The 23,215-nt window shown below is 38.7% G+C and overlaps 1 protein-coding gene across 2 annotated transcripts in view; it reads left to right on the top strand.

The window, feature by feature from the left end:
- The window catches only part of CFAP54 (cilia and flagella associated protein 54), a 317,324-nt gene that overhangs the window by 7,436 nt on the left and 286,673 nt on the right, over positions 1-23,215 (top strand). For both annotated transcript variants that reach the window (XM_032874281.1, XM_032874282.1), the window contains exons 2-8: positions 1,270-1,375; positions 3,927-4,070; positions 8,933-9,104; positions 13,742-13,800; positions 18,987-19,130; positions 20,840-20,953; positions 21,076-21,177. In XM_032874281.1, the coding sequence (XP_032730172.1) occupies positions 1,270-1,375; positions 3,927-4,070; positions 8,933-9,104; positions 13,742-13,800; positions 18,987-19,130; positions 20,840-20,953; positions 21,076-21,177 (841 nt within the window). The remainder of the gene's footprint in view (positions 1-1,269; positions 1,376-3,926; positions 4,071-8,932; positions 9,105-13,741; positions 13,801-18,986; positions 19,131-20,839; positions 20,954-21,075; positions 21,178-23,215) is intronic.

Below are 23,215 nucleotides of genomic sequence, written 5' to 3' on the forward strand. Positions count from 1 at the left end.
AGGGAGAAGCAGGATCCCTGATGAATAGGGAGCCTGATGTGGGACTCCATCCCAAGACCCTGGGATCATGGCCTGAACTGAAAGTAGACGCTTAATTGACTGAGCCACCCAGGCATCCCAACTAAGCATACTCTTACCATACAATCCAGCAATCATGCATTTTGGTATTTATCTGAAGGAGTTGAAAACTTACGTCCATACAAAAATCTGCACATGGATGTTGATAGTGGCTTTACTCCAGTTGCCACAACTTGAAACAAACAAAATACCCTTCAGTAAGTGAATGAATAAATAAAATGTGATATATCTAGGCAAGGAAATATTACTCAGCATTATAAATAAAGGAGCTATCAAGCCATGAGAAAACATGGAGGAATGTTAAATTCATATTACTAAGTGAAAGGAGCCAGTTTGAAAAGGCTATATGCTGTATGATTCTAACTATATGGCATTTTGAAAAAGGCAAAATTGTGGGGATAATAAAAAGCTCAGTGGTTGCCTGGGGTTAAGGGAGAGAGTGGGATGCATAGGCAGAACACAGAAGATTTTTATAGCAGTGAAACTACTTTCTGTGATAACATAATGATGGATTCCCATTATTATACATTTTTCCAGACCCACTTGGTATATAACACTAAGAGTAAACCCTAAATTAAACTAGATACTGGTTGATAATGATGTGTCAATGTAGGTTCATGAGTTGTAACAAATAAACCGCTCTGGTGGGGGATGATTGTTGATAAGGGCGGGGTGGGGGGGCGCTGTGCATTTGGGTGGGGCATGCAGCATGTGGGGAACCTCCATACCCTTTGCTCAATTTTTCTGTGAACCTAAAATTACTCTAAAAAGTAAGATCTGTTTTAAAAATTGGATGTAAAGAGCTTTGATCAGGGCTACCTGGGTGGCTTAGTTAATATCTGCCTTTGGCTCAGGTCATGGTCCCTGGGTCCTGGGATTGAGCAGGGCTCCCTGCTCACAGGGGAATGGCTGGGGGAGTCTGCTTTTCCCTCTCCCTCTGCCCCTCCCTTTGCTTGTGCTCTCCTGTTCACACACTCTCTCAAATGAATAAATAAAATCTTAAAAAGATAGTTTTGGTCAGTGTTTGGCATAAAGGAAGCAATAATTTTCACTATATTTAGTAATAATTAGCCATTGGCAGTAAGGCACATTGGAAAGACAGCACAAAGTAAGTTTTTAGGGATTGTTTGCTAATTAACTGAGGTTTCTTGCTGACTTTGAAGATATAATTTTATTTTATGATTCTTACAGCGCCACCTCTTTGTTTAATATCTGGACCAAATATGCCCCCCGGCTGCCAGCTGCTTATTACAATGAAAAGCTTCTGAAGGTTGGAGATAGCCTTTGTGAAATGAAAGTAAGTGCCTCTGGAGTAAAAAGGGCCTAAATGAAACTTACTTGGCTAATTATTATTATTTGGTTTGATACCATTCCTATTTTACATGATTTGATTTTTTTCCTTAGAAAATATGATTTTTTTCCTTAGAAAAATATGAACGAATGTTATAAATTTTAATGAGGCACAGTAATCAAAAGAGTGTTTATTTTTTAATTTTGTAGTTGAGATTCTCCAGAGGTGAGAGATTCCTGAACAGAGAGAGAACTGGCTGGGGTCAGGCAGGCACACAGCCCCTAGTTAACATAGGGTGTGGTAGGTGCCCAACAGGAAATGCTGAGTCATCATGTTCCTACCTCATACAAAGGAGACCAGACACCACTTCCTGTTGTTTTTCACATGGCTGACCTTGCCCAGTGACAACTTTCATGGGTTCCTGGCCTTGCTGCTTTGTTGTCTGGTTCCCAGCACCCTGTTTTAATTACTTTCAACTTCTTAATGTTTTGCTATATGTAATTAGAGCAGACATTCCTTACGTGTCCTGTTTCTTGCTTAGTATTGTATTCAGAACTGAGCTTGTGCCCAATTTCTAGTTGGTAACAGTGCCCAGGTCTTGGATTGCTGTGGATTTGTAGATTTGCTTTAGTAAGACTACACCATAGCTGGGTTTTCAGTTAACGATAATGTACGTTTTTCCCTTAAGCTCTGGCATAGGCCCACATTATTCTGAGTTAAATATGAATGTTTGACACATCTAGAATCCTTGGACCGAGAGTTTTTTTTTATCCAAAGCGTTTTTAGGCCATTTTCAATGTTTTCTTGATTTACAGTTTTTCAGCTTCGTTTTCCTCCTCCATTTCTATTTTCTGGACTTGAATTTATTTTTCTTTTCTTTTTTTTTAGTGGGGAGAGGTTTGAGAGGCAAGTTTACCAAATGGAGGATGAACTGTGGAGGAAATTTCAAATGTAGATAATCTATTGTCTGCTGCCAAAATTAGAGCATCAGCTTAGCTTCATGTAATTGGACCGTAGTTCTTAGAAATTTAAAAATAAAGAAAAACTACAGATAAAAAAAAGTTTCTCTACAGGAAAACTATTGAAAACAAACAAAAAAACTCTTGGACAAGATCCACCTTGTGAGTTATATTCATGTGAAGTGGAATAACTGTTTTGACGAGTATTAGAAGAGTGTCCTCTCTGTTTTTATACTTCTCAGTATAGGAGGCGGGTGATACACAGCACAGTTGGGTGGTGTTTGTGGAGTATTCAGGTGGGTGGAGCGGATATTGGTGGAGGGAGGAGGGAAGAACAGGTTAGAAGTTGATAAAGCAAGTTCATGCTGGGTAGTGGCTAAAGATTCAGAATATTTCAGATAGGTCCAGATAGGATATTTTAAAATTTACTTAAAGGAACAAAGAAAACATTTTTAATCTACTTTTCATTGGTGAGAAAGTGGGTTGATAGAGGTATTTAGAATCCTGAAAATGAACTGGAGTTGTTTCTTGGTTCTAGAATCTCTTTAGTTTTATTTAATTCCAGTGAAGTTCGCTTTGTTGGGATAGTCTTGTTTTGAACCTAGATTTAAATTCATTGTATGAACCAAGTTAGAAAGGAAAAGATTCAGCCTCCCATTAGTGAAAAGTAACAAAAAAGTCAATAGAAACAGAAACATAAGTTTGACTGTGGATGCCTCCCAAGGGCCTGGGTAACCCTATAGGCAGTAGACATGGAGAGTAGTTGCTTTCCCTGGAGACAGTTGTAGGGGAGGAAGCTGACGAGGGGTGCAGTTGACTCATATCCGTAGCCCTGCTCACCTCCCCTGCCCTGAAGCTCCAGGTCAGCTGTGCCCTGTGCGCTGCAGAGATGAGGCCTGATTTTGAAATGGAAACATAAGCACGAATTAGGACTAATAGGAATCCTAACTAACAATAGCTCAGGCTTTTTTTATTTGTCCTGATGCAGCTTCAGAGACTGGTGACAGATAAAAGAGAGAGAGCCTTTCCTATCCTCTCCCTTCCTGCCTTCGTTCTTTCTCTCTCTCCTTCTTTCCTCTTTTTCTTTTCTCCTTCCCTTCCTCCCTTCCTCTCCCCTCTCTCCGCCTTTCTTTCTTTTTTGGAACTGAGGAGGTATCAGAGAAGCAAGGCTGGTTGTGCAACTCATCTGCCTCTCTTGAGTAGGTGGATTACTATGACATGGTGATGATGAATTTTTTGGATTTTGAGTATATATAGGTATTACCACACACACCCTGGTGAATATTCTCATTATTATGTCATCATTATCCACACCCTGGTGGATATTCTCGTTTTGATGGTCTCGTCTCACAATAGGCTTGTTGGGAGGAGGATTAATGCAATAATGCACATGAAGCACCCAGTGCAGAGGCTTCACATAATATGTGTTTAGAGATGCTAGTGATAATGGTAGTTACAATGTAATGGTGTTAGTAAAAGAGTGTTACAGTAATAATCAACATTGATACTATTAAGAATAATTTGAATATTATCAAATTTTAATAATGATAAGCAAAGTCATACTTTGAAACTTTCATCAAGTCCTCTTTTTATTTCAGGAATACAAACTGGCGCTTTTACAGTGCTATGGAAGGTATCTTCAGCAGTTCACTATCAACTTTGATGAGAATAAAGCAGATGTGAATCAGTTCAAAACTGCTTTTTTCCCAAAAGGCGTTGGAGACAAGACTGCCGCACATACAGTAAGATGAAAGCAGTAGCTGTTTTAGCTACAATTTATGATTAGCCGTGCAACATATTCTTCAGTTGACAGCTTCTAAATGTCTTTCATTTGCTTAGCATGGCATTTGCTTGTGTGCTCTAAGTTGCTTAATGTTTTCAGTGATGGATAAGAAAATGCACTTAATAAACTTTGGAAAGATGTTTTGGAGATTGTGTCATAATAACCACTCATTCCTCCAGCAGACATCTATTATTGTTATATAACTAATATTTGTAGAGTGCTTTTAGTTTATGAAATGCTTTGGAAAATATATTTGATCCTCAATAACTTTATGAGTTAGAAACTGTTGTTACCCTTATTTTACAAAAGAGAGAGAGAAAGCTGATGGCACAGTTAGTTAACTAGTGGTTCAGAGAATCAAGCATAGATCTTTTAGTACAAAAAAATGGGATGCATTATTTCTAATACACCAGTATTATTATTATGTTAATTGCTACTATTCATTCACTGGTCGAGGGGTTGTGAGCAGTTGTCAGGAGCTATCTTCTTCAGTAAGCATTATATGAATGGTCTTCTTTTTTTTTTTTTTTTAAAGATTTTATTTATTTATTTGACAGAGAGATCACAAGCAGGCAGAGAGGCAGGCAGAGAGAGAGGAGGAAGCAGGCTCCCTGCTGAGCAGAGAGCCCGATGCGGGGCTCGATCCGAGGACTCCTGGACTCCGAGACCATGACCTGAGCCGAAGGCAGCGGCTTAACCCACTGAGCCACCCAGGCACCCCATATGAATGGTCTTCCTGTAGCTTCATTACAATCCTAGAAGGTGGATATGGTCATGCCTCTTTTACAGATGAGGAAACAGGCTAAGAAACCTAGCCCCTTAACGCAATGGGCAATGTTGGTGTTTGAACCCTAATCAGTCTGATTCCAAAGCAATGTTATTCCAAACTTGGTGACTATTCAAGCCTTCAGAAACAGCATATGGTTTACTAGCAGAAGATCCCAAGGCGTGTTTGGGGCACATTGAGTGGTTCAGTTTGGCTGTACCCTAAGTACATGATCAGAATACTGGGCAATATAAATTGGCATCCCATTGGGAAGAGTGCTGAATGAAAAGCTTAGGAGTTTAGACTTTTAAGTCCCCTCCTATGCCACCCTGGTCCACGGCCCCATCTTTTTTTCTCGTACTGTTACATGTTTCTGCTTCCACCCAGCCTCTCTGGCTTAGTACTGGTGCACTGTGAGCTCCTTCTGGAGAGCTTGTCTCTGAGATATCTGTGTGGCTCATCCATCCCTTCCTTCAGGTCTCTTGCACTTCATGCTTTATTTTTCTTTATATTACTTATTATTATCATATACATTTTTATTTGTTTATGTTTTTATTGCCTGTCTCCCCTTCTAGAATATGAGCTTTGTGAAGACAGGCACTGCTCTAGTCTCTAACCTCTAGTGCCTAGAACAGTGAATCAGTTCCAAACTGCCTTTTTTCCAAAAGTCTTTGGAGACAAAACTGCGCACATACAGTAGGATGAAAGCAGTAGCTATTTTAGCTACAATTTATTGTTAGCCGTGCAACGTATTCCTTAGTTGACAGGTTCTAAATGTCTTTCATTTGCTTAGCATGGCATTTGCTTGTGTGCTCTAAGTTGCTTAATAAATGTTTTCAGTGATGGATAAGAAAATGCACTTAATAAACTTTGGAAAGATGTTTTGGAGATTGTGTCACAATGATCATGTAATAGATATAATAGTATATAATAGATGCTCAATAAAGCTTTACTAAATGAATGAATAAATACTACACTGAATGGTTTAGAAGGACAAAGACTAGAGGCAGATGGTAAAGTAATGAAGCCAACATAAAAGTATGCCAGCAGCATCCTTGTGAAGGGCATGAAAATCTATGAAGAATTTGGTTTTTTAGAGGTTCTAGCACACTGTGTTTCTCAATAAATATCTATAAAATAAGTGAGTAAGAGAACGAATGGATTGAAAATGTAATCGAGTAGGAGCTGGACAATGAAGAATTTAGAGGTCTTGAGATGTTTTGTTAGAGAAATAGATTTTAGAGTTAGATGCATAAAAATTATAGATGAAGTGGTAATAATGTAGAATTTACTTGTCAGATATTTTTGTGCAGAGACACTCCTCTGTTTTTTTAATGATCCTCTTTGTGGTAATGTGGGGAGGCATTGTGGCAGAGTTGGTAAGAATTTGGTCTCTAGAGCCAGCCTGCCTGGGTTCAAAAAGCTGCTGTGTCCCTTCCTAATGATGGGACCCTAGAGAAGCTATGTAATTTCTTTGTGTCTCAGTTTCCTCATCTGTAAAACAGAAATAACAATAAGACTTACCTTGAAGGATTGTTTTAGATTGTTGAGATAATAAAAGACTTAGAATTGGGGTGCCTGGGTGGCTCAGTGAGTTAAAGCCTCTGCCTTCGGCTCAGGTCATGATCTCAGGGTTCTGGGATAGAGCCCTGCATTAGGCTCTCTGCTCAGCGGGGAGCCTGCTTCCCCCTCTCTCTCTGCCTGCCTCTCTGCCTACTTGTGATCTCTCTCTCTTTCAAATAAATAAATAAAATCTTAAAAAAAAAAAAGTCTTAGAATAGGGCCTGACACTAAAAAAATATTAGGTATCACTTTCGGCTTCTAAGAGAGAGCATTTTGAGGATAATTGTTCCAAAATGCACATGCAGTCAATAAATCTCTTTTTTCTGTGATACCAGTTATAGGATGGCTAGAAATAGTCTACATGTATCCCAGTGGGAAATCACATGTGTTAGAGGAAGGCCCATTTGTGCTAGTGCATGTGCACTGCCACAGCTTTAGCAGTAGTGATGATTCTCTAACTAGAATCTCTCTTGTGAGATTTATGTCACAAACATGTCACACTCCACATATCCTAAAGTGAATTCATTCCCTTTCCTCCATAATTGGCACCAGCCATTCACCCAAACAGAAATCACTGTAGACCACTTTCTCTCTTTTGCCTCCCACATCTAAATCCCATGGACTCTGGGGCACCTGGGTGGCTCAGTCAGTTAAGTGTCTGCCTTCGGCTCAGGTCATGATCCCAGGATCCTGGGATCAGAGTCCTGCTTTGGGCTCCCTGCTCAGTGGGGAGTCTGCTTCTCCCTCTGCCCCTTCTCCCCCTCATGCTGTCTTTCTCACTCACTTTCTCTCTCTCAAATAAATCAATAAAATATTAAAAAAATTCTAAATCCCATTAAGTCAGATAAAACTTAAATCTCTCCTTTTGTGGGGCACCTGTGTGACACAGTCAATTGGGCCTCCAGCTCTTGGTTTCAGCTGGTGTTATGGTCTCTAGTCCTGGGATTGAGCCCCAGGTCAGGCTCTGCACTTAGTGTGGGGTCTGCTTAGGATTCTCTCTCTCCCTCTCCCTCTGCCCCTTCCCCTCCCTTCTTGCCAGCATGTGTGCACATGCTCATGCTCTCTCTCTCAGATAAATAAATCTTAATAAAAATTTTTTTCTTCCTATTCATCCTGATTCCAGCACCTATTTTAGGACACTGGTATCTCTGGACTACGTCAAAGGCCTTTGAGTTTCCTAGTCCCCCTGCCTGTAGCTTTGTGCTCCACACTCTGCTTTTCATCTTCCCCAATTTTGTCAGACTTGACTTCTGAACTTCTAAACTGTAAATCAGATCATTTTATTCCATTGCCCCTTGACTTTCTCCTTTGGCTAAAGTTCATATTCCTTGGAATGATGTGAAATGTTCTCTATGTTCTGACCATGCACCACCTTAATAGCCTAATCTCTCTCTTTTTTAAAGATTTTATTTTTAAATAATCTCTACACGAACATGGGGCTCAAACTCAATAACCCTGATAACAAGAGTGGCAAGCTCCACCCACTGAGCCAGCTGGGAGTCCAAAAGCTGATTTTTTATAGTAATCTCTACACCCAACCTGGGGCTAAAACTCATGATTCCAAGATCAATAGTTGAATGCTCTTCCAACTGAGCCAGCCAGGCATCCCTCATCTCTTTATTTTAAGCCTTTTTACCCAAACTTACAAAAGACTTTCAATTCAGTGACCACAGCAACGACTTTAAGGATTCCTAACATGGCGTGTGCCTGGAATGCTTTTCCCTCTGCCAAGAACAGGGACAACATCTTCGTCCTTGAGTCCCTGTTGCTTAGCAGAATGTGGCAAATAGAGGTGTACAGCAGACATTTGCTGAATGAATTGTGTAAATGGTAATAACTGCATCCAGATTAACAGATTAAAATACTAATGAGGAGGGTTTACAAAGTGTAATTCAATTCTATATTGTTGGAAATAAAATTTGTACCTTTTTCGGCTTTTGAAATTTTTGTGACTAAGGACAAGTAAGCTTAACTAAATGGATGCTTTGAAGAAACCTCTTTTACTACATTTCTTTCCATAGGTCTTAGTCCTTGAGGGCTGTTTAACAAAAATCCATAGACTGGATGGTCTAAATAACATCAGGTTCTCTGTTCTGGAGGCTGGGGACCACAGGGTTAAGGTGCTAGAGGATTTGGTGTCCGGTGAGGGCCCACTTCCTGGCTTATAGATGGCTGTCTTGTGTCTGTGTCCTCACAGGGCAGAAGGCAGTAGGGAGCTCTTTGGGAGTCTCTTTAAAAGGTACAAATCCCATTCATGAAAGCTCCATCTTCATGACAATCTCTTCCTAAAGACCCCACATCCAAATACTAGGGATTAGGTTTCAATATGTAAATTTGGTGGGGTCCCAAACATTCACTCTATAGCACTATATAATCTATTTAAGCAGAATCATTTCTATTTTCTTGTCTTTTTTTTTCACATTTTAAGAAATGCTTTTCTAGGTTGCATAAACCTTACTTATATTCTTATTTGTACTTTCCTTCTGTTTCAGTTTCACGCTCTAAGTAGCAAAAATATTTGCAAATATGAGCTGGTCAGTGACAGTGATGTAAATCTGCAGAACAAAGACTCTGTGACCCAGTGTCTGCAGATTCTGTCCTCCTTAAGGCTCATCATGCAGGTCGCTTTGCCTCAGGAACACCTTTGCTGGATTATCTTCAATGGTAGGTGCCAGTGTCTTCTATTTCTCATCACAGCTTTCAGAAAGTTATTTAGATGCCAAGTTTGATCATAATTTGATTGATTATCTTGGCTAAGTGGGTGATGGGTATTAAGGAGGGCACTTGTGTTGAGCACCGGGTGTTATATGTTAAGTGGTGAATCATGAAATTCTTTCCCCGAAACTAATATTACACTGTAGGTTAACTAACCAGAATTTAAATAAAAATTTAAAAACCACAAAAAACCAAATTACATATCCAAATTCTAAAAAAAATTCTTCTGATATAAATAAATTCTTTTAAAAAGCCCCATTCATTTCATAATAGGATGATTATGGGTATTTTTTTGGTCCTTTTTATATTTTTATTGTATTTTAGTTTGTCCCCATAAGCAGGGACTTACAAAGCATGTCTTTGGGTTTCCTGCTCAAGGGAGGGTCAGAGGCTATGGAGATAGTCAATCTCAGGTATGAAGAAGTAGGGCCCATGGTTAATATGTAAATATAAGTGGAAAAGGATCAAAGGACCACGGCAGGTTAGACTGGTTCTAAGCATCATCCATTTATTGGTCCTTTCCCCAAATACTTTGTCCAGTGACTATAGCTTTCTTCTCATCAACCTTCTCCTCCTACTTGCTTTTGAGTGAGGAACTCTGAGAATGTATGTGTACATATGTGTGTGTAGTGTATTTATTTATATATCTACATTGTATAGATATGCAAATATACATATATACGGTATAGTTGTCTTGTGGAATAAATCTTAGCTATCAAAATATAGCATCTGTTTTTCTCTTTAAGGAGTTGCAATTTAAATTCTTTTTATTTTTTATTTTTTACTTATTTATTTTTTAAAAAAGATTTCGTTTATTTATTTGACAGAGAGAGAGAGATCACAAGTAGGCAGACAGGCAGGTGGGAGGCGGGGAAGTAGGCTCCCTGCTGACCAGAGAGTCCGATGCGGTGTTCCATCCCAGGACCCTGGAATCATGACCTGAGCCTAAGGCAGAGGCTTAGCCCACTGAGCCATCCAGGTGCCCCTTAAATTCTTTTTAAAGTTACAGTCAGTCACCTACTTTATTGATCTCTGAATAATTTCTTAAAAGGAAAATGACAGTGTGTAAGACCAGGACCAAATACCTTGAAAGAAAACATATTGGATTTTCCCTCATCCATGGCAACTGAAAGTACATTTCCTAGCCTTTTCCCTCTTCCTCCTCCTCAAATAATTTTTTTTTGACATTTTGATTGAAATTAGACCTTAACATTTGCTGCCCAAGATGAGCCTGATTTTGGAAGAAATTTTCAGTCCAGTGACTATTAAGCTTTTTTGTTTGATCATCTTCAAGAAGATCTGTGATTCCCTGAGGAGCCACTGCTGTCCTTCCCCCTAAGTTTCTCAGGTATCTTGGCAGGGACTGAGCAGGACCAGAGGTTCTGAGCTCAAGCAGGAGTGGTTGGGCTGAGGGTTGGGTCCTGCAGTTGGGCCTTGTTTGAGAGGTGGAATAACACCCTGTCTGCAGTCTTTTTAAGATCACATCCAAAAATCCCAATATTCTAAAAACAGAACAAAACAATAGTTTCTGTGTCTTCTACAGAATCTTATTTGATGTGTGCTTTTATATACATATGGTATCATTCTTTGGATTTTTATTGTTTCCTAAATGTTTTTTTACTCAATACCATGGTTTTAGAATGGAACCAGGTTCTTATATATAAATCTAGTTCATTAATTCTGTCTGTTGAATTGTATTCCAGATATCCATACACCCCTCTAGATGGGCACCTGGTTTGCCCTACTTCTAATTGCACAGATGATTCTGCAACAAATATCCTTACGTGTGTCCTTTTATAATCCTGTGTTAAAGTTTTCTGGGATTTATGTCCAGCAGTAGGATTGCTGGGTTGTGGAAGATGCATATACTTAATTTTTTCTAATTACTGTCCCTGTTTAATGGACTCATCTCAAAGTTATTAAGTGCAAGATATTGTTCTAAGTGCTGGGGACATAGGAGTGGACAATAGACAAAAACTGTTCTCATGCTTACATAATGCCTCAGGGAGATGATAAATCAAAATTAAATGGTGTGTCAGAGAGTGATGAGTGTGATGGAGAAAAAGTGAAGAAGGATATAGAGAGAGTAGAGTTTGGGCTGGGGCTGGACTGCTCTTGTAGACAGAATGATCAGGGAAGACCTCGCTGAGATGACACTTGAGTAACACCTGACTGAGACATTTGGATATTTGGGGGAAGGGCATTCCGACTAGGGGATTTACAAGTGCAAAGACCTTTTAGTTTTTAAAGTTTGGAGTTTGAGTAATGAAAAATAAATCGACCTACAATTTATCAGAATGCATTTTACCTTTTCTGTTAGACATTAAGACGATTCTCTTTACTTTTAATTGTTACACATCACACTCTTGGTTTGTTTGTTTGTTTCTTTTTTTTTTTAATAAAGATTTTATTTGTTCATTTGACAGAGAGAGAGAGAGGCAGGCAGGTGGAGCGGCGGGGGGGAAGCAGGCTCCCCGCTGAGCAGGGAGCCCAATGCGGGGCTCGATCCCAGCACCCTGGGATCATGACCTGAGCCAAAGGCAGAGGCTTAGCTCACTGAGCCACCCAGGCGCTTCCACACTTTTGGTTTCTTAAAGATAGTTAACCAATTTTAGTTCTTTCACAAACTCTAACTGGGTGTATGACAGTTGCATGAAACGTTACTTCACAACCAACCTGAACCCAACTCATTCAACACTCACATAGCCGGATTATTTTGGTGGTGGTCATCTTTGATGAAAAGAAGCCACATGACAAAGCAATAAACTCATATTAGGGATTTGGTTAAAAATAAAACAAAGTTCCGGAATAGCCCAAGATTGTAAAGATTTAAACTGTTTTCCATTTTATGTCATTTACTCTCTCTGTCAATCTTCTGCAATGGGAATTTTTGGGCCAGGCCAAGATCCTGAATCATCAAAGAAGGATTCAGTTATAGTCAGCACATTAATATGGTCTGGAAAGGTTAAAATCTTATTTTAAATATACAGAAGGCCCTAGTCATTATTGAGGGCAGTGTCCTGAGGTCTTCTGAAATTCCCTAGTTCCTCTTACTGACATGTTTACACAGGCTTCTGGCTTGCACCTGAATCACATGTTTTGCAGGGAGGCATGAGTTTGCTGTGGGTGTCCTTACTTGGTGACATTTAAAATAAAAAAACACAGTTAGACATTTTCGTTTTTGAAGATTAAGAGCAGACGTCAACAAAGCCAAGTTGAGTTAAGAATGCTGGGCTTGAGGGGCGCCTGGGTGGCTCAGTGGGTTAAGCCTCTGCCTTTGGCTCAGGTCATGATCTCATAGTCCTGGGATGGAGCCCCACATTGGGCTCTCTGCTCAGCAGGGAGCCTGCTTCCTCCTCTCTCTCTGCCTGCCTCTCTGCCTACTTGTAATCTCTGTCAAATAAATAAATAAAATCTTAAAAAAAAAAAAAAAGAATGCTGGGCTTGAGCTGTTAGTGGCCAACTGGTTCTGCCCCAGTGAACCTTTTGTGAAAGAACTACTGCCATGTCCCTAGAGCAGTCACACTAAGAAGGCTGAGTCCTTGAATGTTAAGGACCCATTGCATTCTCTGTAAAGTTTATGGTGTTGCAAGTGTTTAAAAGTTTATTCAGTATTTTTTTGTCACTGACTTATGTAATTAATGTTTATTATGTTATGCTTACAAGTGTATTTTAATCAACTGATGTGTGTTTTGGAGCAGATGCTGTTTTCTCAGAAGCTTTTAAAGTTTAAGTGTGAACATGGATTCGTAATTGTTGAATTTGGATGGTTATGAATTTTAGAACAGATATTTTATAGAAAATATTTAGACTACTTGTCATTATAATTACATGCCTTTTAAGGCACGTTACTATCTTTGGGGTATGTTTGTAGCATGATAATGTCCTTTGTATACAGAGAGATGTCTGGTGATGTTTTTCCCCACCCCTGCCCCAGCTCTGCCAGTTTTCTACGCTTCTGTTTTCATTTAAATAATGGCCTGACTGTAAAAAACAAAAAACAAAAAACAAAAAGCCATACTTGAATGCTCTGAAATAGGAGTTGGAAATGCTGTTTTTCACTAGAGTGCTTATAAGACATACCTTAATGAAGGGGTAAATATTATGAGACTGCAAATAAATAAAATACAATCTATTATATGTTTTGATTTTTAAGTTTCATGAGTTTCTTTGTTTCCTTGTTTAGTAATGTACCGTTTTGATTAAATATGTATTCTAATCTTATTTGGAGATCAATCTTTAGTTTTTCAGTCATAAACCATAGGCACCAGTAGCATTTTATAAAACCACAGGGTATATAAATTATGCTACTTAAGTATTCTTTTGTTTAATATATTTCAAAACTTATGCTGCCCTTCAAATGAGGATAAAAGATTCCTATGTCTCCTTACTTAAAATGTGGTCAAATTAGTTATGATTTGGCTGCAAGTTACAAAAAAACTGTAATGGTTATAACTCTAACCATTATCAGACTGTCTCATAAGATCACTTGTTTAAGGAGCTATAGACTTAAACCACAGAAGTCAGGATATAAAATTTCCATTATTTAACTGTAAAATATGTTAACAGTCTTTTTCTTCATCCAGGTACCATTTACATTTATACCATTTGCAGAAAACTGATGATCATAGGTCAGTCTTCCAAGGTATGAAATTTACTGACAAAATATCTTGCTCTGTATTTCCTGTTTTTCTCAAGACTTTTGTTAGCATTGAGTGCTGAACAAAGAAAATTAGTGAATTACATAAAAAAATTTAGTAAATATTATATAATTTTACTATTCGTTTACTGTAACATGATTATCTCTAAAAATAAAAAGATAATAAAATATTAATAAAAAAAGAATTCCTAAAATTGATAGATAATCTCCAGTGTCTCTCAGTCTCTCAGATTAGTCATTACTTGTCAACTTGATACTGAACATTCCTCTGGTAACTTTCTCTTTAGGTAGGGTGACCATCCATCCTGGTTTATGTCTGTTGTCCTAGAGTAACTGTTAATAGTTATTATTTATTATAGTTATTAATAAATAGTCATAATTAGTAACAAACAGTTATAATTAATAACTAGTTATTAATAAGTAATTATTAATAGCTCCCTTTCGCTCCTTAAAGTATTCTGGTTTGGATGACAAGGTATGGTGACTCTATGTATGCTATGGAGTTTGGACTTCAGTGTCCTCCAACAGCTTGGACTTGACTTATGGTTCACATGCTAGTTGGGTGAATGTCCACCTAAACACTGTCCCAGTTATGACCTGAGGGCAAGGGGCCTTTATTTTACAATAAGATTCATACTTCCTAGTACTTAACCACTCAGTTTTAGCTTGAGGAAGTGGCTGACACTTCCCTTCAATGTTGGTAGCACTTTTTGTCTGTAGGAGCCATATTTATTCCGTGTGTCAATGTCCAGTCTTTGGAATATAGGCCTAGAAGGGAGAATACGCTTCCATCGAGAGCATGCTTGAATTGTTTCTGCTATCTTAAACATTACTGCTTTGTTTTTTTTTTTCGCTGCATACAAAACCTTATGCTGAATATTCTAACACTCAGTGCAGGTACTTTTTTCCTCCTTATTTCCTCAAAATATAGCCTACTATCTTAAAATTTGACAATGCTTAAAAAATAAAAATGGAAGCAAAGATACTTTCGCGCTGGATGCCTAACATTAATTATGTGTTCTCTCTCTGTTTTGTTCCTCACTTTTAAAAGCTCTATTACTGACAGTGACTTGAGCAAGCTCTGTGCTTTGAATGTAAATTGAAATGAAGGGAGACTGTTTCATGAATAATGTAAACGTGGCCTACACACTATTCCAACAATTCTACATTCAGTTCCAGATGATTTCCTAAAGAGAATTTGCATACTCCTGTTGCACTTGCCGTAGCAACAAATACTGCTGCACAGAGCCATCATAGTTTGGTCTGCTGCAGCATTTGTCTGCCAAAGCCTCGAAGGACAGAGATAACTGTGCCAAAATTTAACCGTTAGTGTTTATACTTATTAATGCTGAGAGAATTTTAGCTTCATGTGATAGTCATCTCAAAAATATTTCTTATTTAAATCCTACGTAAGACATCTCCTCTCCCCATTATTGAACTTGAGCTTTTGTCTGACAAAATAAGGGCTGAAGGAGGATAATTCCCAGTCTTGTGGGATAGGTGTAGGGAGAATGAGAGATGCAAGAATTTTGGGTGGTGGGTGGTCATACAGTTGGCACTTGAAGATTGAAATGTGGTTCTTTCAGTTTGTTCAGTATAAGAAATTTCACTGAAATTAAAAATTTTCATCCAGAAATTCCCAAGCCCTCAGCTGGTGAGTTGATTCTTGAGCTGTAACAGGGACAAGCCCTTGGAGGACCAGCTTCTCAGTATGAGGGATTCTGATTCTGTGGTAGTTTTAGAGTTCCAGTCTGTTGTAGCATACAACAGAAAGAGAAATTGACATGGAATACTTGGGCTTTTCCTGGGGTCGTCCTAGAGCAATCTAAACTCCTATTCATATAGGATCTAGACATTATGGCTACCATTTGTTATTACTGTTGAATCCCTACTGTGTGTTAGGTATTGTGTGAAGGGCTTTGCATATATAATGCTCAATGTAGGTGCCTTATGAGGTGGGTACCATCATCATCATCATCTGTTCAGTAAATGCCTACCATTTATGAGGTATGCTGCTAAGCACTTTCTTCACGTATTGTCTCATTTAATCCTCATACCATCACTTTGAGAAAGGTGCTATTATTGCCTTCATCTTAAAGATGAGGAAGCTGAGGCTCAATATCTCTCAGAGAAGTGTTGCTGAGGCCAATTCTACACTGTACTGCCTTTCAACACCACTAGAGTAATGCATGCCTGTTGACTAAATTTAATCCTGTCATGACCCATCCTATTTTGGTTCACCCACTCAAATGGAGGAACCATGTTGGAGGGTTAATGGTTTTTCAGCATGACTCTATTCCTGAAGATGTCCTGAAGACCAGGACTGACCAGGGACTTTTCCCCAGATCGGAAACACAGGTCATCAGTATAACCTTAGGGAGTGGAGGGAGGCAAGATTTCTGAAGGCTCTTTTCCTAAAGACAAATCACAACTTCACTTTCACTTGTGGTTTAATCTGTAGTTTCTCCTGAGGCATTTAAAACTGTATGGTACTCAGCAAACATAAGAAAATATGGTAGAATCTATTCATTTAAAAAAAAAAGTTATTTGTTTTATTTTACTATAGAACTGAAATAGTTTAGTAAAATTTTGTGGTTTGAACAATTATTGTCAAATTATTCCAGGTACCATTAGGTGAACCTGAAATCCAAACTTTGAAATGCCCGTGGATGTTTCCAGTCAACGGTACAAGCTGACATAAATGATGCTGCAGTGCCATCCTGTGGCCGAGCTGATAAACCGTGGGTTTTTCCTGCTCTGCACCTGAGCCAGGCTCTTGCTGGGCTCTTATAACTGGGTTTTTCAAAAAATTTTTTCCCCTCTGAAGACAACAGTTCACTGAAATCCCATCAACTTTTTTTTTTTCTAAATTAATATTCTTTCGAGATTTTAGGAGCAAAAAAAAGGCTAAAATTAAGATTTGTTGTTGTTTTAGAAATGGCTTTTTCATCTTTAAATCTGTCAGTTTTTCAAAACCTTAAGTAGAATGCTCGGTTTCCAGAACTCCCCCTTTGTCAAGGCTGCCGCATGTAGTGGAAGGAACGCTGCTGTGCTTGGGAGTCCAAAGACCTGAATTCCAGCCCCAGCTCTGTTGCTTACAAGCAGTTTGGCCTCTTGGATTTAAACTGGGTTACTTTTAAGGTCCCTTCTGGCACTAAAATATGTGATTGGCATCTTTTATTCTAAGTCTGCATATGAACCCAAATGTAATATGAGCAATTAGTGACTAAAGCTATTTTTATTTTGAAATGTGAAATTTCTAATATCAGGGATTCCAAGGGGTTTTGAAAAGATATGTGATTTTAAGGGGGAAAAATTTATACACGGTTTGATCCCATACCCCCACAAACCACAACAGTCCATATGCAAAAATCCACAATAGGGTTTTTGGGCAACAAATGTGAGAAAATTCATTTGGATGACTGCTAATTACACCTCAGTTCATAGCGGGCAAGGTTAGCATACAACAACAACAGGAATAAAGCAACCCTGGGCCCACTTGGTAGAGATGTAGTGTCCAGAACCAGGGACTGAAAGCTTCATTTTATTGTGGAGAAGTCATGCACCCCAAAAGACATTGGCAGCTTGGAGCAAAACCACAGGAGACTAACCATGATGGGGAAGGGAAGTCAGTCCTAGGAGATCTAAAAGCATCCAGGGTTGGTTATCCTGGAGAGAGAGATGGGGAGAAGACAGGATGCATAGGTGGTTTTCCGATTCTTGGAAAGCTGTATGTTGGAAGTGGATTTGGGGTGGTTCTATGCTATTCCAGGATGCGTAACTAGGACCAGTGCACTGGAGGTATATCAAGGTGGATTTCATTTCAGATTAAGAAAGCACTTTTCATGTTTTAGAATTGTTTTCTGATGCCATGTGGCACGTTCCTTGTTGCTAGAGGTGAGAACTCTTGGTTTGGAAAGGTATAGGACATTTGGTGGTGGTGCCAGTGATATTGGTAGGGATGAAATTAGACTGACTTTCAGCCCTTTGATTCTATGATTACTTAACATAGTTCCAAATCTAGCATCATTAACTAGAGATTTTTTTAATGAAGGTCAGTCAGTCAACATATATTTATATAATATTTATCATTACATGCCAGATAGTTTTAGGAGATGGGGATATGGTGGTGACCAAGACAGACTAGGTCCCTTTCCTAAGTGATTTTACATTCTGGTGGGATGAGCTTAGTGGATAGCAAAGAATATTATAATTCTGTGTCAAACTCTGCTCTACTTCCAGCACTCTCTTTTCCTTTGGAATCAAAACTGACTAGATAGTGAAGAATTCTGGCCTTTCAGATTTCTTTTTCTTAGATGAGAAAGCTGAGCTGCTTGCACATGTGTTGTACGTACTGTCTTTGAAGGCTCCAGAGATGGTAATAGGGTCTGAATGTTACTAGTGTTTTATCTATTTTTACTATTAAATGCTATGTCAGTTGGCGGGGTGGGGGGGGTTTGCTTCATGACTATGAAGCTCCCGGATCATTCTGATGATTTGCTTTTCCAAGAGTTGACTTTTACAGACATATTTTTCCTTAATTACTTCCTCAATTACTGAAGGCCAAATTTGTTATAGGAAGAAGGACTTTATTCTGCTGTCCAAATTTATTATCATTATTTTCCCGAGAGTCTCAAAGACTTGTTAGCTCTCCCGCATTGGTTCTGCTGACTTTGAGGTTGTCCGCTGAATTCATTTACTAGCAGTTGGAGATATCTGCTATGTACCTGGGATTCTTCCAGGTGCTGGTGATATAATAAAAAGTGCCATTCTTTTCCAAGAGATTACAGTCTAGCTTTGGAATCACACACATGTGAGCATATTAATGTCACTGAATGTAATGTAGATATGTAGGTAGAGAAACATCTATGTAAATTACCTCCTACACTGCTGGTGACACTTGAAAGATATTAATAAAAACCAGTTGAGTTCATAGCACTTTAGGAGCTAAGAAGGAAGACATTTAAAATAACTAACTTGAGATTTTGAGTTCTTTAAATTATTCCTTTGCTTTTTAAATGCTTCTTTTCTCTTGACTCACTATTTATAGTATTTTTGGTTTAAGCAGTCAGCAGCTTGTGCTCACAACTTATAATTAGATTATATTAGATAGAAATCATCATTGTTACCTTAAAATGAAAATACGTTCGAGTGTCCTCTTTCTTCCTCAGGCCTTAGAGTACCTCCTGTGGGCCAGCATGTGTATGGAATGCTCGGTCCCCCTCCTGTCTGTCAGATACTTGACCTGGAGAGCTACTCTTTACACTGCCGTCTGCCAGTGCTACTATGACTGCCAAGCTGGCATTCATGGAGAGGTGGGCCACTTTTCATTCTCAGGATTTCAGTTTTTAAAGTATAAGTTATTTAGTATTTTCTTCTTCAGCTGTCCAGTAACACAAGCACAAACGGACAAATGTAACCTAAAAAATTGCATTGGGATGAAGACACAAGTCCCAGGGTTTATTTGCAGAAATGTGCTTGGCTTCTCCATTCTGTTGATCTCTTGTTCTACATTCTGCTCTCTCCTTTCTTCTCCATTCACTTCTGTTTCCTCTGCCCCTGTTCTGAACAAGATTTCGGATACCTTCCTCATTGGATGCTTGTATGCAAGTCACTTTCCTTCCCTGTTTAGTTTTATATTCTGTTTCCCTACAGCCCATTTGTCTTGCCTTTCTCTGCTTCCAGCTGCCGTTTGTTTAATATATGATATTTCTTGTTTTTCTTCTTTTCCTGTGTATCTTTTAGACTGATTACTTGAAATATAACTTAGGGGCTTCTATTAGCCCTTATGGTAAATCTGTGTCAGTGAGAAAAAGGTGCCTTCTCTACAGTATATGGTACCTGGCTTGTCACTGGATGAGGGCTTGGTGAGAATCAGAAGTAGGCAGCCCTTCCTTCAGGCCAACACATCCCTGCACCAGAGTGTATGGTCTGGTGAGTGCATTGGGGGGTGGATTGCAACCCTCACTGAACCTCTTGACTGGAAGTCTTGAGCAGGACAGAGCCTTTACACTTGCACAAATCTTTTCTTCACATCCTGTTCACAGCCATCGGGCTGGTTACCTGCTTCTTTACATTAAATGTTTCCCGTCTAAACTTACTCTGAATGGCTGGATGGTAGTGGCTCATCCTGAATAGCCTTATACAGCCCTTGGGGGTACATTTTCTAGCCCAGAGTACATTCTAGAAACTACTCACCATGCATGTACAGTTAGTTACAATGTACTAGTGGTGGTGTGTTTCTGTAGCTATTAAAATTGTCAGGGAATGGAACATATACACAGTTTAGACTATTTGATTCCTATTGGAATTCTCCCTTGTTGGAAAATTTAGCCCTTCATGTACGTTATTATGTCTAGAAGGATCTTCATGAAAAATTATAAGTTGTAGATGAAACATTTCAAAGAAATGGTAAAACAGATGACATAAATTGAACCGTAGAGAATCATAATAATGGTGATCTGATTAAATAAGCAGATCTCCTTCCTTCTTTCCTTTCTTTCTCCTTTCCTTCCTGCCTTTCTTCCTTCCTTTCCTCACATATTAGTAGATACTTCCTATATGCTGGGTATTAGAGATACAAAAATAAAAAGACCATATGAGGACCTCACGATTTAGTAGACAAAGTGAACAGTTGACTAGATAGTACCAGATGCTTTAGTAAGAAGGTCAGTATTTCAGAGAGGTGGGTGTGTGTGTGTGTATGCGATACCAGAGAAATGATCATCTATATGAAGCTACAGAATTTGGCTTTTCTTAAAAGAAATACAGAATTCTGGCATTTTCTTGATTCATGAAGTTAACATATCTGACAGCTTATTAACTTTAGACCTGCAGAATATTGGGATGCTTGTAGGAAATGATCGGCGGGATAGTTATAGTGTTATAAGCAGTTAGCGTCAACCTAGAGTTTAATTTACCAATTAAATAAAATATCTGGGAGAATAAAACATGCTGTCTTGATACATTTTTAATCACTGTACTCTCATTTATTATGAATTAAATTTATTTTAATTGCATACAGGCATTTGCTCGGCGTGCTTTAGCTAAAATTGATGAATTAAGGCAACTGGAATTAATGAGTAACTCACAATCACAGGAAGAATCCAGAAGACATTATAGAGAGGCCACAATAAAGGTATAAAAATTTCATGAAATGAAAGAAATTTACTGCACTATATAGTTGATTAAGAACTTAGTATTAGTGGTTGAGAAGTGCATCCGATTGTTACCTCATATATAATTCTTTTTTTGAGACAGATGGCAGTGATGATCTTCAAAAGGGGAGTATTTGAATCTAGAAGAAAAAGCAAAAGTGTCTTTAGACCAAAGATAAGAGTTAACCTGAGGGAAACTCAAACCGTAAGTCTAAGAGTATTTTCTCTTGTTCAGATTCTTTTTGCAGGATATTTGTGTTATACCTCCCATCTTTGAAGCTTGGTCACTCAGTATTAAATCCTACCCCCTGTTCTCTGCACCAGTGGCAAATAGAGGAATGCCTTTCCACTATGGACACAGCCTCACTCCATCCCTTCCTTAAAGCATTTGTACCTTCCCACAATCCCAGTTTTGTAACTTTAAAGGGAAAGATGCAGAAGAAGAGCCTGGGAAGGGTTCAGATGTGGACTTGAGTGGAGCCATGGAGGCCTTTGTCTTTGACTGGTTGGTGTTAGCTTAGTGGGCTTTGAGATTGGAGAGAAAGTGGAGACACCTTCTCTCCTTAGCTTCAGACTTCACCCTTGGGAGTGTTTAGGAACTAGGCTGCACTGTAGTAAAAACAACCCCCATATCTCAGTGGCTTAAAATAAACTTTATTTCTCACGGGGGGCTCTACTCATGACTGCCAGTAAAGGTCAGATTGAGCAGAAGCCCTCATTTTGAAAGTTGGCGTTGTTCTGCCATAGGGGATTTGAGAAAGCTCTGGAGAATCTTGTGCAGGCCGTAATGCCCAGCATGGAAGGGACAGTGGTCTTTTTTCACATGTCAAAACTCATCATATGGCTCTCCTTGCCACAACTGTGCTTGGTCAGCAGCACTAAGGGCTGTCAGCGAGGAAGACTGGGGTATAGTTATACCTTCTGGGGTCCTCTGCCCTTTCTCCCCCTGCCTTGTCCTTCTCCCACTATCTTGTCCTTGACCTTCTGAATCTCAGTATCCCTTAAGGCCCAGTTCATTTTTTCTTAAAAGCCTTCCCTGACTATTCTAGATGGCTGTAAATTTCTTTTGTGAACTTCTTGGTAGGGCCTGAAAATGAAAGTGAAAAGGAAGCTGAGCAGTTTTGGACAGGAGAGTAGTAGAATTTTAAAACCTGGAAGAAATTTAAGAAACCATCTGGTTCAGTCCTGTCCTATTGTTATACATGGGAAAATAAAGCCCAGAGTACTTAAGTTATGGCCTCAAGGTGACAAAGGCAGCTGCTGGCCATGCTGCAACTAGACCCCAGGACGCTCGCCCAGTGCTTTCTCAATACTCCAAAAACTGCTGCTTTCTTCACTCATTTCTTCTTACAACATTTAGGAGAAATTATTTTTCTTTTCTCTAAAATAGACCATAATGTCTAAATATAAAAATTTGGGGGACATGCATGGTAGCTTTATATTGCTACTTTGTGTGACTACGGGATGTTGACTGTTGAGCCCAGAGGTACATTTCCTATATCCTTTCAAAATCATATCCCTTACTGACCAGTGGTGGATAGTCGGTGGGGGCGGTGACTTGCTCAATCATGGACAATTTCTTGGATGAGCTGTGGAACTGCCCGCATCTGGTATTGTTGAGTAGTAACAGCCTCTGGCATTTGTAAGAAAGCAATGGGTAGGTTTTTTTTCTGACTAGCAATTTTTTTTTTCTCTGAGCAAGCCAAATTTAAGTGTCCAAAGCTGGAAGACTGTCATTAATTAGCATATTATTATGCTTTAAATCATCCTTCTATAAAAATTAAGTATTTATTTTCAAAGAAAAACATTTCAAATTCCAGGTAACATTATATTAAAAACACATCTATTTCTGGTTTCCTTTAAGGTAATTATTTTACGGAAAGGTCTGGTGGTATATCTTTTAGTTTAGTTGGTAGTTTCTATAGGGAATAGTCAACATACCCTTTTTATAAAGTCATAGTATATTACCTCGACATACTTTGCAGAATGTTCTGCTTTATATATATGAAATAATTTTATGTGTCTACAAAAGAAAGTAATTGTAATATGTGTTAAATCTACTTTATAAAACATTTCTGAATTTGGCAGTCCATTGTGAACTCACAGTTAATCATTTTAACTTTCAAAGGATTCCTTTAAAGGACTACTAATCCATACTAATAATGATTGACTGTTTAGTGATTCAGTCAATAAATATTTTTATAGTACCTGCTATATAAACAAGATAGATAGGAGATAAATTT

Source organism: Lontra canadensis, unplaced genomic scaffold, assembly GCF_010015895.1.
Source record: "Lontra canadensis isolate GAN:19392208 unplaced genomic scaffold, GSC_riverotter_1.0 scaffold52, whole genome shotgun sequence".
NCBI classification, from domain to species: domain Eukaryota; kingdom Metazoa; phylum Chordata; class Mammalia; order Carnivora; family Mustelidae; genus Lontra; species Lontra canadensis.